This window comes from Prinia subflava, chromosome 19, assembly GCF_021018805.1.
Source record: "Prinia subflava isolate CZ2003 ecotype Zambia chromosome 19, Cam_Psub_1.2, whole genome shotgun sequence".
Classification (NCBI taxonomy): Eukaryota; Metazoa; Chordata; class Aves; order Passeriformes; family Cisticolidae; genus Prinia; species Prinia subflava.
Window position 1 is genome coordinate 12,472,083 of NC_086265.1, and position 13,293 is coordinate 12,485,375.

Sequence of the window (13,293 nt, forward strand, 5' to 3'; positions counted from 1 at the left end):
GGCCCTTCCCAGGACACTGCCCAGCACCTGCCCCCGGACAAGGGCAGCCAGGGGAGATGGGATCCAGGGAAGGGTGAATGCCAGCATCGGTGTCCAGTGTAAATGGGATGCAGGGGAGTGCTCTCCAGGGACAGAGAACCATGGGCAGGGTCCAGGTCAGGGTGTCCTCCAAAGCTGGTACTGGTACAGAAAGTGGGGTGACATCCTTGCCTCCCACCACCCTCCACCCCCATTCCAGGCCAAGAGAGGCGGGAGCCAGGGCTGCGCCTTTACACACTCGCTTTATTGACCCCTTTGTACAAAACTGCTTTTCCCGCTTTATTTTACAAACCCACCTGCCCTCGGGGAGGGCAGGGGGGGCAGAGGGGACCCCACAACCAGGGAGCACCTGGCTGCTGCTCACCCACCCCGTCTCACCTGCACTGGAGTCTGGGGGGCTGGCAGTGGTGGGGTGAGCCCTGGCAGGATAAACACTCCCCCTGAGCTGTGGGGAGCTTGGAGATGGGAGAGGATGGGATGGGGGGGCTTTAGCCCCGAAACTCGGCATCAAATCCCGCTGCCTCTAGCGCATCCTGCCTCGGTCCCTGTCCTGCCTCAGAGGAATAATAAATAGGCTCAGTGAGTAGGTAAGTTGGGTACTACATATAGGGCTACAGTTTGATATATCCTCACTAGATGAGAGGGGGGCAAGGGGTCCCCCCACTCCTCGTGTACCCCCAGGGCCCTGCGCCAGCCCTAAGTGCTGGGGAACCGGGGCTGGGGCTGCCCGGCTGGCGCAGGGTGGGGGCTACAGGAGGACCCGGGGGTGATGGGTCGAGGGGCTCTGGGACGGGGAGAAGGGCCCGAGGGGCAGCCCAACCCCCAGAGTGGGGAGGGAGCTCGGGTGGCTCAGCCACCCCCTGCCCGGGCTCCCACCGCTCATGGTGCCAGCACCCTGCGGGGCGGGCACCCAGCACAGACCCACGGCGTCCCCTTTGGTCACCACACCTGGCCAAGCCCCACGGATGCCCAGAGAGGGCCACGCCGTTCTCATGGAGCCGCACAGCCCCGCTGTCCCATCCCTCCCGCTCAGAGCCCCCAGCGCCGGGTGCCAGGGGTGCCCCTGGGTGTCCTCGCGCCCGGGTCCGTGCGCAGCCCCGCTGAGCCCGGCTGCCCGGGGTGTGGGCCGGGCCCTACAAGTACGTGTCCTCGCTCTCCCGGGAGCTCAGGCTCTCCTTGGACTGGTGGTGGGGGGAGACCTGGGGGTGCAGCAGCTCCCGGGTCGTGCCGGGTGCCCCGTTGCCCTCGGCCTCAGGGCCGTTGGCAGGACTGGCCGGGGCCTTTTCCCGGCTCTTCTCCTTGCTCTTGCGGGCCTTGGGCACGGGGGCGGGCCCGGGGGAGACGATGATGGAGGGGACGGGCTCCAGCGCCTTGCGCGGCGCAGGCTCCGCCTCGCTGATGGCCTTGGCGCCGTGCAGGCGCGGGGGCGACTTGCACTGCAGCTCCCCGTGCGTCTCCCGCCACTTCTTCAGCTGGATCAGGTGCTCCCGCTCGATCTGACGCTCCGTTATCGGCAGCTCGATGACCTGTGGGGACACTTGTGCCATCAGCGACAGTGCCACCGGGGCTGGGTGCGGGATCCCCCTCAGGGCAGAGGACATTGCTAACCGAGCTAACGCCACGCTCTGCCCCTCCAGGGACAGCCCAGTCTGGCAGCGCTGGCCAGCTGGGCGGCACCGGGCCTGCAGACCATCCCCAGCACCTCACCTCCTGCACCAGGAAGGCCTCTTGCATGATTTTGGGGCTGAGGGCCCTCAGCCTCTCCATGGTCTCATACTGGCCCTGGCAGGATTTCAGCTTGTCTGAGGAGCCCAGGGTGTGTTTGAGCAGCACCAGGCCCACCCGGAAGATGATCTTCACTCCTGCAGGAGGAGACATGAGGCAGTGAGTATCAGGCAGGACAGGGTGACACTGCCACCATGTCCCTCAGATGCTGTGGGGCAGCAGATCCCAGTCCCAGTAACAGTCAGGACATGCAAGAGGATAAATTCAGGATGTGTGTGCCTCCTAACCCCCAGGAAAACAGCCCATCTCCACCCCAGGCATGTGGCTGCCCCAAACCTGCCCTGCTACAGGGCCCATGGCCATGGTGGGGAGTGCAGTCACCCCAGGAGGAGGAGGATGGTGGGGAGCTCCTACCTTCACAGAAGAACATGTCCCAGACGCGCAGGACGGAGCTCCAGGGCAGCGTGCGGGAGAAGGCGCACATGAACCACTCCGTCATGTACAGGATGGGGTCGATCTTCTGCTTGCTCAGGTGCTTGTAGGCCACAGGCGAGACCTTGTGCAGCAGCGAGAAGAGGATCTGCCCGTCCAGCTGGATGGCTTCCTGCAGGGACAGGGACCAGCCCCCCAGTGAACACCCCAGGCCTGGGATCAGCCCCCAGTGCCTGGCCCCGGCAGGGGCAGCCAACCTTCTACACCTGATGTGAGCGCACAGCTGTGTCCCATGGACACCGCTGAGACCCCCATCCCCGAATGTGGAATGCTTCTGGGAGCCACAGAACAACAGGGAGACTGTGGGAATACCCAACACCTCCCTGTGTGAGGAGCTGGACAAGTTTTTGGCCTGGAGATGTAGAATCATGGAATGGTTTGGGTTGGAAGGGACCTTAAAACTCATCTCATTCCACCCCATTGCCATATGGCACCTTTCACTATCCCAGGTTGCTCCAAGTCCTGTCTAACCTGGCCTGGAACACTCCAGGGATAGGATGGCCACAACTGCTCTGGGCACTCTGTGCCAGGGCCTCATCACTCTCATAGGGAAGAATTTTTTTCCAATATCCCATCTACCCCCACCCTCTGGCAGTGGGAAGCCACTATCCCTCGTTCTGGCACTGCAGGCCCTTGTCCCCAGCCCCTCTCCAGCTCTCCTGGAGCCCCTTTAGGCCCTGGAAGGGCTCTGAGGCCTCCATGGAGCCTTCTGTTCTCCAGGTGAGCAACCCCAGCTCTCCCAGCCTGGCTCCAGAGCAGAGGGGCTCCAGCCCTGGGAGCAGCTCCTGGGTTTCCTCTGGGCTGGCTCCAGCAGCTCCAAATCCTTCCTGTGCTGGGACCCCAGGGCTGGGGCAGCTCTGCAGGTAGGAGCTCTCTGGAGCTGTTCCCTCTGCCCCTCTCACCTGAGCAGGGCAGAGGGGCAGAATCCCCCCTCCCCTGTTCCCCATGCTGGGGGATCAGCCCAGGACAGACAGCCAGGGCATGGCAAACCCTCACCAATCGGATCCCTGAGTCCTTCTCTCCAGGGCTGCTCTTGATCCCCAGCTCGGATTGATCCCGGGGGTTGCCCCAACCCAGGTGCAGGACCTTGCAGGTCCCTGCCACTGCTGAAAGCATCACAAGCCCATTGCTCACCAGTTTCTCGCTGTAGTAGCCAGGGAGGTACTTCTCACAGATCTGCACCAGGCACCAGAACGCTTGCTGCAAGCCAAAGGACAGGGGGTCAGCACCCAGAGGACATCCCTGCGGTCCCTCCCTGCTCCCAGGGACCATGGGAGAGGATGGGAAGCAGCAGAGCACGCCTGGGGCACTTTGGGTCACCCTGAGACAGGCACCCCACTCATCAGCGCCCCCCAAAGGGCCCCACACCCTGCAGGAGGCCCCAGCTGTGCCCTGGGCCACGTGCCCGTACCTCGGCCGGCATGTGCATGAGCAGGACGGCGGCGATGGGCGCCTGGGCCTGGCAGTACCCCTCCTCCGGGCGGTACAGCGTGTACGCCTTCAGCACCCGGAACAGGTCCTGCTGCCTGCAGAGACACCCGCGCACGCGCAGCTGGGCACACGGCACGGAGCGGGCCCAGCAGCCTTCCCCGCGCATCCCAGACAGGAGTCAGTCCCCGGCAGGCATCCCCTTTTCAAAACAAACCCAGAGCTCTGGGAGGCTCTGCCCACAGAGTGCAGATCCTGCCTGGATCTGGGAGGGGAGGCATGGAGACAACCATCCGGCCCAGAGTAGGCATGGACAGGCAGGGACCCGGCTGCAAGCACAGGGGCACAGGTGCTCCCCAACAATTGGGAGCGGCATTTTCCTGGTGAAACAGAGGCCACAGGCTGCCACGTCCACCCTCTGCCCTCCTGCCATGGCAATTCCCACTCCACTGGATGTCAGAGTTTGTCTGAGCCATCCTGTTTTCAGTCAGTGAATGCTCTGTGGGAGTATAGGGAATGTTGGAGGAATGCGGAGGACACTGGGGACATGAGTGTGGCTCCATGAGCTGGGATAGACAGCGCCCACCCCATCCATGGCTGCTGAGGGCTGGACACACAGTAGCTCCACGTACCCATGGCCTCCACGTGAGACGAACATCTCATGGAAGGGGAACTGCCGATGGAGATCCCGCTCAATCACATCCAGCCACTTTGGATCTCCTGTGAGGAGGTCCAGTTCCTGGGGAGGGAAAGATTGGGGTGAGCAACACCCTTGATGCTGCCTCAAGATGTCTGAGATCCCAGCACACATCCAAGCCCGAGCAGGAACGGAGCCACCCCAGCACTGCCCCCTCCCTGGTGGTGCAGGAGGGTCCCCAGCAGGACTCACATCAAACTTGCCCATGTTCTGCTCCAGCTTGACCTTGCTCCCAGAGAGGTACTGCCAGGCACGGCCCCGCAGCGAGGGCGGGATCCCCTTCTGGCACCGCAGCCGGATCTGCGGGAGAGACACAGCCATCACGGGAAAGGCACAGAGCACTGGGAAACAAAGAGACTCCCGGGGAAAGGTGGGAGCCAGGCCAGCACCACGGCCACAGGCTGGTCCCCTGCTGCTTGCCAAACAAGGACAAGTGTCCCTGAGCCCCTGGGATGCAGGAATGGCAGTCAAGGCTGCACCAGCAGCACGGGGGAGCTGCCAGAGGCCCTGCAGAGGCTTTGTGGCTTGCAAACAGCTCCAAACAAGCCTGGCACTGCCTCAAAGCCAGATCCTGCTGGGAGCTGGAAAAGCAAACATTGGAGCCAAGGTGGCAAGCGGGTGGTTCTGTCCACATGAGAAACACTGAGGACACAGGGGTCCAGCCCCCCACTCTCCCATAAGGATGTGGAAAGCAGGGATGTGCACCCTGATGAGTGTCTCAGCCTTTTCACCTGCTCAGCCTGGGCAGAAGGGCAGGTCTGGTTCTATGTCCATGCATGGCCAGATCCTGAGGCCCCTGGGGCCAGCTCCATGCCCACAGATTCCTGTGCCCCTGCATTCCCTGGCACTGGGCACCAGCCAGGATCAAAGTCCAGGCAAGGCAGTCGGTGCCTACCCTGCGTGGGGAGCTGAGCCAGCTTAGCCCTGGTGCTGCCTGCACCAGCAGGGACCAAAACAGAGTCCCCCAAATCCCCTCCAACTCCTCATCACAGCGGCAGCTCCAAATCACAGAATAATGGAGTGGTTTGGGTTGGACATTAAAAATCATCTCATTCCATGGGCAGGGACACCTCCTACTATCCCAGGCTGCTCCCAGCCCTGCTCAGCCTGGCCTTGGACACTTCCAGGGATCCAAGGACAGCCACAGCTGCTCTGGGCACCCTGTGCCAGGGCCTCCCCACCCTCCCAGTGGAGGATATTCCTTCCCAATATCCTATCTAACCTTGCCCTCTGGCAGTGGGAAGCCATTCCCTGTGTCCAGTCCCTCTCCAGCTCTCCTGGAGCCCCTTTAGGCTCTGGCAGGGGCTCTGAGCTCTCCCTGGAGCCTTCTCCAGGTGAACAGCCCCAGCTCTCCCAGTCTGGCTCCAGAGCAGAGAGGCTCCAGCCCTTGGAGCGTCTCCATGGCCTCCTCTGGATTTGCTCCAGCAGCTCCACATCCTTATCTGTCCTCCCCACAGCCCTCAGCAAGGACATGCAGCAAAGTGGGCCCCACAAGCCTGGTGCTTTCAGCACAGTCACCCCTTACAACACGCTGCAAAAGCCCAGCACAGCCTCCAGTCCTCATGTCCCTGCTCAGGTAGCACATGTCATCTGTGCCAGGGCTCCGAGAGCAGTGGCCAACAACTCCCAAATCTTCCCCAGGCCTCTCCTGCCTGCCCAGGGCTGTGTTTCACTGTTTGCTGGAGCAACTGGGGAGCAGGTGGTGGTTTCCAAGCACAGTACCATCACCTCCCCAGGGGGTTTGCTGCTCCCTCACTGGTTGTTTACACGGTCCCTTTGTGCTGGCAGGAAACAGAGCGGACGATGCCCAGGGCTGCTGTGGGCAGCTCCATGGCTGCTGAGAGCTCCCATTTCCAGCCAGCTCCCCTTCCTGCTGACTGAGCTGCCAGGAAGGAAACCGCCTCGCTGGGTTTTGGTTCGGCAGCCCCTCCAGCTGGCTGGGCCCAAGCAAATCATCCCCTTGGTTCCAAATGGGGTCCTGCCATCACCCCTGTGATCCCACCATGATCTTCCAGGCACTGGGAGTGTGTCTGGACTGAAGGATGTTGAAAACAAGGTGAAGTCAGAGTGCTGCCCACGCTGGGAGAGCAGTGGGAGCTGCCCACCCACACCTCTGCCCTCCTTCCAGCACGTGGTGTTGGCACGGCTCAGCACCATGAAGGATGTGGGGTCAGGCTCCGTTGGGACTGGGCCAGGCAGGGAGCGTTTTGGGATGCTGGAGTGGTGCAGGTGTGAGCAAGCCTGGCAGGAGCTGGCCCAGGGATCCCTGGGCTGCCTGCCAACCCTGGTGAGGCAGCCAGAAAAGTACTGGGGTTTTTCAGAGGCTCAGGGAGCTCCCCCACAGCAGCAGGGACCTGCACCAAGCAGGCTCCTGCCAGACCAAGGATAGTTGACAGCATCCAAGGCCAGGCCTGGCAGCCTTCCCTGAGCAGCCCCAGGGATCCAGCCACAGAGCAGCATTCTGGAGCAGCCTCTCCAAAGCTCCAGGCAAAGATTTTTGCTGCAGGACTATACAGCACATCAGCCCCATGGAGACTACAAGAGGCTCAGCCCAAGCACAAGGGAGCTGCTGTGGCAGGCACAGGGCTGCCGGAGCAGTCACCCCATCCTGGAGGGCACCCTGTGGCACACGGCTGCAGAGTGGCAGAAATTGCCCGTGGAACAAAGCACCCACCTGCCGTGGCCCAGAAAACTCTTCCAAACCCTTTAAGAGCAGCCAAGAAACAGATGAGGGATTCTGGTATCATTCACGAGGCACTGAGTAGGGACAGCACTCCGGGCACACAGAGGGGTGCCAGGAGACTCTGCCAGCATGGGGAGGAAGAGGAGGAGAACGCCTTTTGGACACTCTCTGGCACTGCTGTCCCATGCCAGCAGCCTCACTGCTCCCAGCAGACACACAGCAGCAACCCTGCACCTGCTGTATCCCAATTCCCACCTCATCTGCAGGCTTAGGGGATCAAGGAGCACCAGCAAACGAAACCATAGAGCCAGCACACCAGGAGTCTCCCAGGCACCCCAGTTCACAGATCAGTGTCACGCGCATCAGGCTCAAACATTTCCTACACGGAGGTTTTTTTGGTCTGCGAGACGCTCAGAAGTTTCCATGAGCCAACAATTCCCATGGCTGCCTGCAGGCAGCCAAAGAAGGCCTAGGAAGGCTCCAGCCCTGCAGGGAAGAGTTGGAGGCAGAACTGGGCTGTCTTGGGACCACTCAGCCCCCACAAGCTCCACTTTCCAAGGGGAATGAACAGCCCGTTCAAGCCAACAGCATCACCCAAAGGCATTCAGACTCTGCAGAGGGAAGCAGTGACACCAGGCTGCTCCAAAGGGACACCGCTGTGCCTGGCTGTCCCTCACTGCCACCTCCCAGAGGGGACACGGCTGTAACTTACCTTCTTGTGTTTCTTGGCCATCCACTTGTCCCAGTTGTTGAGCATATCCAGCCACTTGGACTCTCGCTGCCGGAGCACCTCCAAGGGCACCTCCTCCAGCCTGTGGGACCGGGAGGAAGAGGCCGGTCAGTGGGTGCCTGCCCCTCCGTATGGCGCTGAGCCCGCGGCCTCCCGAGCACCCTGGGTGCTCCCCATGCCAGGTGGCTGCACCCCTCAAGGCGCAGGGCTCAGGACACGCTCAGCAGCGCTGGCGTTTCGGCAGCTGCCGGAAGCACTCACCACCCGTGAGTGAAGTCACTGTGCCAGCACAGCAGCTCAAACCTCTCGGGAGCAGCCTGCACTGCACACACCACGTGCTGCAGCATCCCCAGGGACATGCCAGGAAGGTGAGGAATGAGTGAGATCTGAGCCCCGTGGCAGGGGCTGGCTGCACACCAAGGGAGCTGGGGCTGTAAGCATCATGTCATCCACACAGCTCCAGCCACACTGTGGCTCCCAAAGCCTGGCACTGCTCCAGGCCCAGCGCCGAGCCCAGACCAGGGTCCTTTAGGAGGGAGGGGAGTGTTTTCCAGAAACGGCTCAGCCCAGCCAGGGAATCCAATTTAACCCTGCTGAGACAGGGGGGTTGCTGCTGTGATGGCAAAGCTGGAACCATTGCCTCCAACCCCCCACAGCACCACATCTGTGCAGAGATGGGTGACAGGCAGCTCGGACAGGCCCAGGCAGGGACACCCAAGGAGAGCAGACACTCCTTCAAGCCATCAGTGAAGACTCGATGCCTTCCCAGGCTCTGCTCCACACTGTCCTGTGGCCACACCAATCTCAGGAAGAGTCAGATCCTTCCTGAGGACCCGAGGACAGTGGCCTGGTGCTGAGCATCCTCCAGCACCCAGGCTCAGTACAGGACATGCAGGCCTTGCCTCCTCTCTCCACACTGTGCGCCATAAAGCGAGCGGCACGGCGAGTCCAGGGCCGCATCCAGCTGGCAGCACTGCCCTGCTCCCTGCCCAGCCCTTCCCCACCGAGTCCCACCCACCGCAGCGGGTCGGACGCGTGATTGTTCCGAGAGCAAACCCGCTCCCAAAGGATCTGCTTTGCTTGGCTCCCCACCCTCCCCAGCATGGCCAGGCATGGCCGGCAGCTCCCCAGCCCTGCACGGGGTTGGTGGCAGCGCTGGCCTCCAGCCGGGGCTCCGCGAGGCGTGGGAAGCTCGGGAGCGCGGGACGCTGGCTACAGGAGCTGGCTGTGGGCCTGCTGGAGCCCTGCCAGCACAGACTGGAAGCTGTTCCCAGCTGATGGCTGCTTGGCAGCGGGCAGGCAGCGACGACCGGCTGCATTTCATATGGCCCAGGCGGGAGGGTGGGGGCACTCCAGGCGGGGAAGTGACAGCATGCCCTATGCCAGGAATGCACTCCTCTGCATCCACACTGTGGGTGACATCCTCACAGCTCGGCCCTTCGCGATGCCCTCAGACCCTCCATGGATGCTGGGATACCCTGGGTGCCCTTCCTGTGCTTCCCCTCCCAGCTGCTCAATCCCGACTCTGCCAGCCACAGCAGGAGGTCACGTATTCCCATACTCCTCCTCCATACGCTCCTGGACAGACAGTGAGCCAATAACCCCTTGAGCAGGGCACGACTGGGCCCCAGCACATCTGGGCGTGCTGCAGGAGGCTCAGTCCCCCGTGACTGCAGCCACCACACTGTCAGCACCCTTGGGAGCAGCCACTGGCCTCCAGCACCATGACCTTCATTTAGAGTTGCTACCGCCTGCAGCAGGCCCAGGGACACCCACCTCAGGGACAGCCACAGGAATGACAGCCAGGACAAGTGACCCCTCAGTGTGGTGTGTGGCCAGGACAGGGTGCAGCACCACGAGAAGGAGAGGTCACACCACTCCCGCCATGCCGAGAGACAAGGTTTATCACCCGGAGTGATGCACCTTGCCCAGCACCAACATTCCAACCTCCAGCACCTTTTCACCCCAGACCCACCCAGTAACACCCACAGGCTATGGAGGGTGAACACTCTGCTCCTCATAGACAGGAAACTGAAGCACAGCCGGCACCAGAGCACTCAGGTGGGGAAAACCCATGGAGCCTGCTCCAGACGATGTCCCAGCAGGAGAGGAGCTGGCTGCCACACGTTGTCCCCACTGCCACCCCGACTTTCTCTGGGCGTTGCTGTGAAAGCAGGGCCAGGAAGGCAAACACCAAACACGCTGCCTAACCAGCTTGACAGCAACAGCACATTCCTGGGTGTCAGCACCGCCCTGGGGCCCAGCGCCTCGGGTTAGCCTCACTTCCTCCAAGGGTTTCCTCCACAGAGCGGGGTGACCACCGCGCCTTTGCCAGCACTACCAACAAGGGGTCCTTGGTAGGACACCACGGTCTGGCCTCCTTGGCTTGACAGAGGCCAAAAGTCCACTGGAATCAGCGCCTGGAGCTGACCAGACACTGACCTCGGTGTGCTGGCAGCTCCCAGATCCCAAATGGAGTGGACACCACTTCCCAGCCATTTCCACTCTTCAGAGGGAGATGGGAGAGCTGGAACAGCTTTTAGGGCTCTTCACAGAGCCATCAAAACACCACGGAATGGTTTGAGGTGGAAGGCATCTTAAAGCTTATCCAGTGCCATCCCTGCCATGGGCAGGGACACCTTCCACTATCCCAGGCTGCTCCAAGCCCTGTCCACCAGCCTTGGACACTTCCAGGGATCCAGCGGCAGCCACAGTTTCTCTAGGCAACCTGTGCCAGGACCTCAGCACCCTCACAGGGAACGATTTCTCCCCAGTATCTCATCTCTCCTTGCCCTCTGACAGAAGGAAACCATTCCTCCTTATCCTGTCACTCCGGTCCTTGTCCAAAGTCAGGAGTGCAGCTTTCCATGCAGCCCCTTTAGGCACTGGAAGGGGCCCTAAGCTCTGCTCAGAGCCTTCTCTTCTGCAGGCTGAACACCCGCAGGTCTCCCATCCTTACTCCCTTGTTCACATCCCGGCCGCTGCGGCCTCCGCCACGGGCACGAACGATGCCTGACAGCGGTCCCGGGCGGCCCCGCGTCCATCCCGGGGGCGGCGGGGACAAACCCCCCGGGGCGGGGAGAGCCGCGGCCGGCCCCGGCCCAGCCCCAGGCCCGGCCCTGCGGGGGCCGAGCGGCCGGAGCGGACTGGGCCGGGCCCGGGGCGGCTCCTCTGCGCCTCGATGCCTCAGTGCCCCCCGGCCCCTCATGGCCACGGCCCCGGCCCCCCCTCACGGCCCCCACTCACGTCCCCTCGGCGCCGCGGCTGCCCACGATGAAGCCGAACTTATCGACGCGCCGCTCCTCGGGGCCGCCGCCGTTGATCTCGGAGTCGGAGCCGAGCGAACTAAGCTCATCGCCGCCAGGGTCGGCGAGGCTCTCGCGGGTGCCCGCCAGGCTGCGCCCGCCGGGCGAGCTGGGCCCGCCGCCCCCGCGGCTCTTGGCCATGGCGGCGCCTCAGCGGCGGCGCGGCCGCTCCGCCATGCCGGGACACGGCGGCGGCCACGCCCCGCCCCGGCCACGCCCCCTCCCTGCACCGCCATTGGGCGGGAGCAGGGATCCGACCAATCAGCCTCCAGGACTGCGGGAAGGAGAGTCCGCCCCCGGAGCTGATTGGTCGAGAGGACGAGGGGAGCTGTCCGTCAAGTGCCGGCGGGTGCCGGTGAGGGGCGGGGCTCCGTGCGCCGGCAGTGGGGCAGCGCTGCGGTGGGAGGTGCTGGGACCAGTACGAGACATAACGGGATGGACTGGGACCAGTACGGGACATAACGGAGCTAAACTGGGACCAGTACGAGACATAACGGGATGGACTGGGACCAGTACGGGACATAACGGGACGGACTGGGACCAGTACGAGACATAACGGGATGGACTGGGACCAGTACGAGATATAACAGGGCTAAACTGGGACCAGTATGAGATATAACGGGATGGGCCAGGACGAGACATAATGGGGCTGTACTGGGACCAGTATGAGACATAACGGGATGGACTGGGACCAGTACGAGATAGAAAGGGGCTGTACTAGGTTCTGCATGGAACATAACGAGCTCTGTTGGGGCCAGTATGAGCCATAATGAGCTGTACTGGGACCAGTATGGGCCACAACACGCTGTACTTCTGTATGAGATACAACACAGCTGTACTGGGACGAGGACCAGATATAACAGGGCTGTACTGGGACCAGTGTGAGATATAGTAGGGCTGTACTGGGATAAGTATGGGCCAGAGCAGTAGGGGGACCTTTATAAGGGTAGCAGGACCAGACTGAGCCAGGTGGGGCTGTGCTGGGGCTGTACTGGGATGGCACTAGCATTCCAGGAAGGCTGGATACTGGGACTGCAGGAGGGTTGTGCTGGGAAGCACTGGGGCATACACCAGCATGGGGCACAGGTGGGATCTGCTTCCCTTTCCAAAGCTGTCCCTGCCCTGCAGATCCCACAGCCAGACTGCTGCATCACCCCAAAGTCCCCAACCACAGCACCCCAGACAGGTAAAACCAGCCTGGCTCTTCCAAAGACAAACCAAAAAACAAACACCAAAGGACTAGAGGAGACTGGGATGTGCTGGGACCTGTCCTGGGTAAAGCCTTCCAGGGGCAGGTCCATATCCCCTGCAGATGCTTCTCCAGAGCCCAGCTCTCCATTTCTTCCCTCTTACAGCACAGAACAGGGGGTTAGTGGAAGGATCCCTCTCAAGGTGGTACCATGCCAAAGGAAGAGGGAATGAGGCTCCTGAAAATCAGCAGCTCAACCTACTTCCAGATTTTTCTGGCAGCCGAGCCCCGCCAGTCCTTGCCACTGAAGTGGAGGGCTCTGATGGCGCCTGTTTCGTACCAGATCTCCACACACACAGTCTGCTGCAGCATTCATCCCTTGGATTTAGATGGAAACAGGCTGGCAAGGCTCCAGGCAAGTGATTTCCAGGGGGAAGTTTTCTTACTGGAGTGCCGGTAAAGGGGCTTGGCTGCAAGTGGTACCGAGGGAATAGAGGGAACAGCTCCCACTGGGAAGCTCCGTGGGCACCACGCTCCGAGCACAGCGGGAGGAGGAATGCAGGGTGACCTTCAGCACAGCGCAGCACAGCAGGGCCCGGCCCCGGATACAAACACAACTTCTCCATTTTCTTGGCGGTTTTTTTCTATCCGCTCTGGAAAACCCCGCTCACTGCCTGTTTTCTCCAGGATTGTACCTATTGTCTGGTTTTGAAGAGCAAAGGGAAGTGATTATCCTGCCTTCCTGCGGGGCAGGAGCACCCCGCATCCACCACCAGCCACACGCTCCGGATTGCTGCAGCGGGGAGGGGAGCAGGCTGTGACAGGGACACGTGGGGACCTGTCAGACAGCAGCTGGACACTGTGGCCAGGGAACACTGGCCACCTGGGCTGGGCCAGTGCCAGCCACCTTCCCCGCAGCCACCAGGCTTCCTCAGGATCCCAGGGGAGCACTCCAGAGGCAGGAGGATGCCAGCTCTTCCCTCCTGCTTCATCCCTCTCTCCCAT

The 13,293-nt window shown here is 62.0% G+C and overlaps 1 protein-coding gene across 1 annotated transcript; it reads right to left on the bottom strand.

Moving 5' to 3' along the window:
• Window positions 1-262: 262 nt before the first annotated feature.
• Window positions 263-11,316, bottom strand: TBC1D10A (TBC1 domain family member 10A). Its single transcript, XM_063416477.1, has 9 exons — window positions 11,041-11,316; window positions 7,777-7,876; window positions 4,574-4,681; window positions 4,317-4,423; window positions 3,668-3,782; window positions 3,391-3,456; window positions 2,179-2,368; window positions 1,747-1,901; window positions 263-1,565 (listed from the first exon to the last, which is right to left on the bottom strand). Exons 1-9 carry the CDS (start codon window positions 11,238-11,240, stop codon window positions 1,173-1,175), a joined length of 1,434 nt encoding a protein of 477 aa, XP_063272547.1. The 5' UTR covers window positions 11,241-11,316; the 3' UTR covers window positions 263-1,172.
• Between the last annotated feature and the right edge of the window lie 1,977 nt (window positions 11,317-13,293).

Coding starts and splice junctions, on each gene's coding strand:
- TBC1D10A (XM_063416477.1), bottom strand. CDS start 11,240: ATGGCCAAGAGCCGCGGGGGCGGCGGGCCCAGCTCGCCCGGCGGGCGC. Junction 4,682..7,776: donor TGGCCAAGAAACACAAGAAG/GTAAGTTACAGC, acceptor TCTCTCCCGCAG/ATCCGGCTGCGGTGCCAGAA. Junction 3,457..3,667: donor TCATGCACATGCCGGCCGAG/GTACGGGCACGT, acceptor TTTGGCTTGCAG/CAAGCGTTCTGGTGCCTGGT.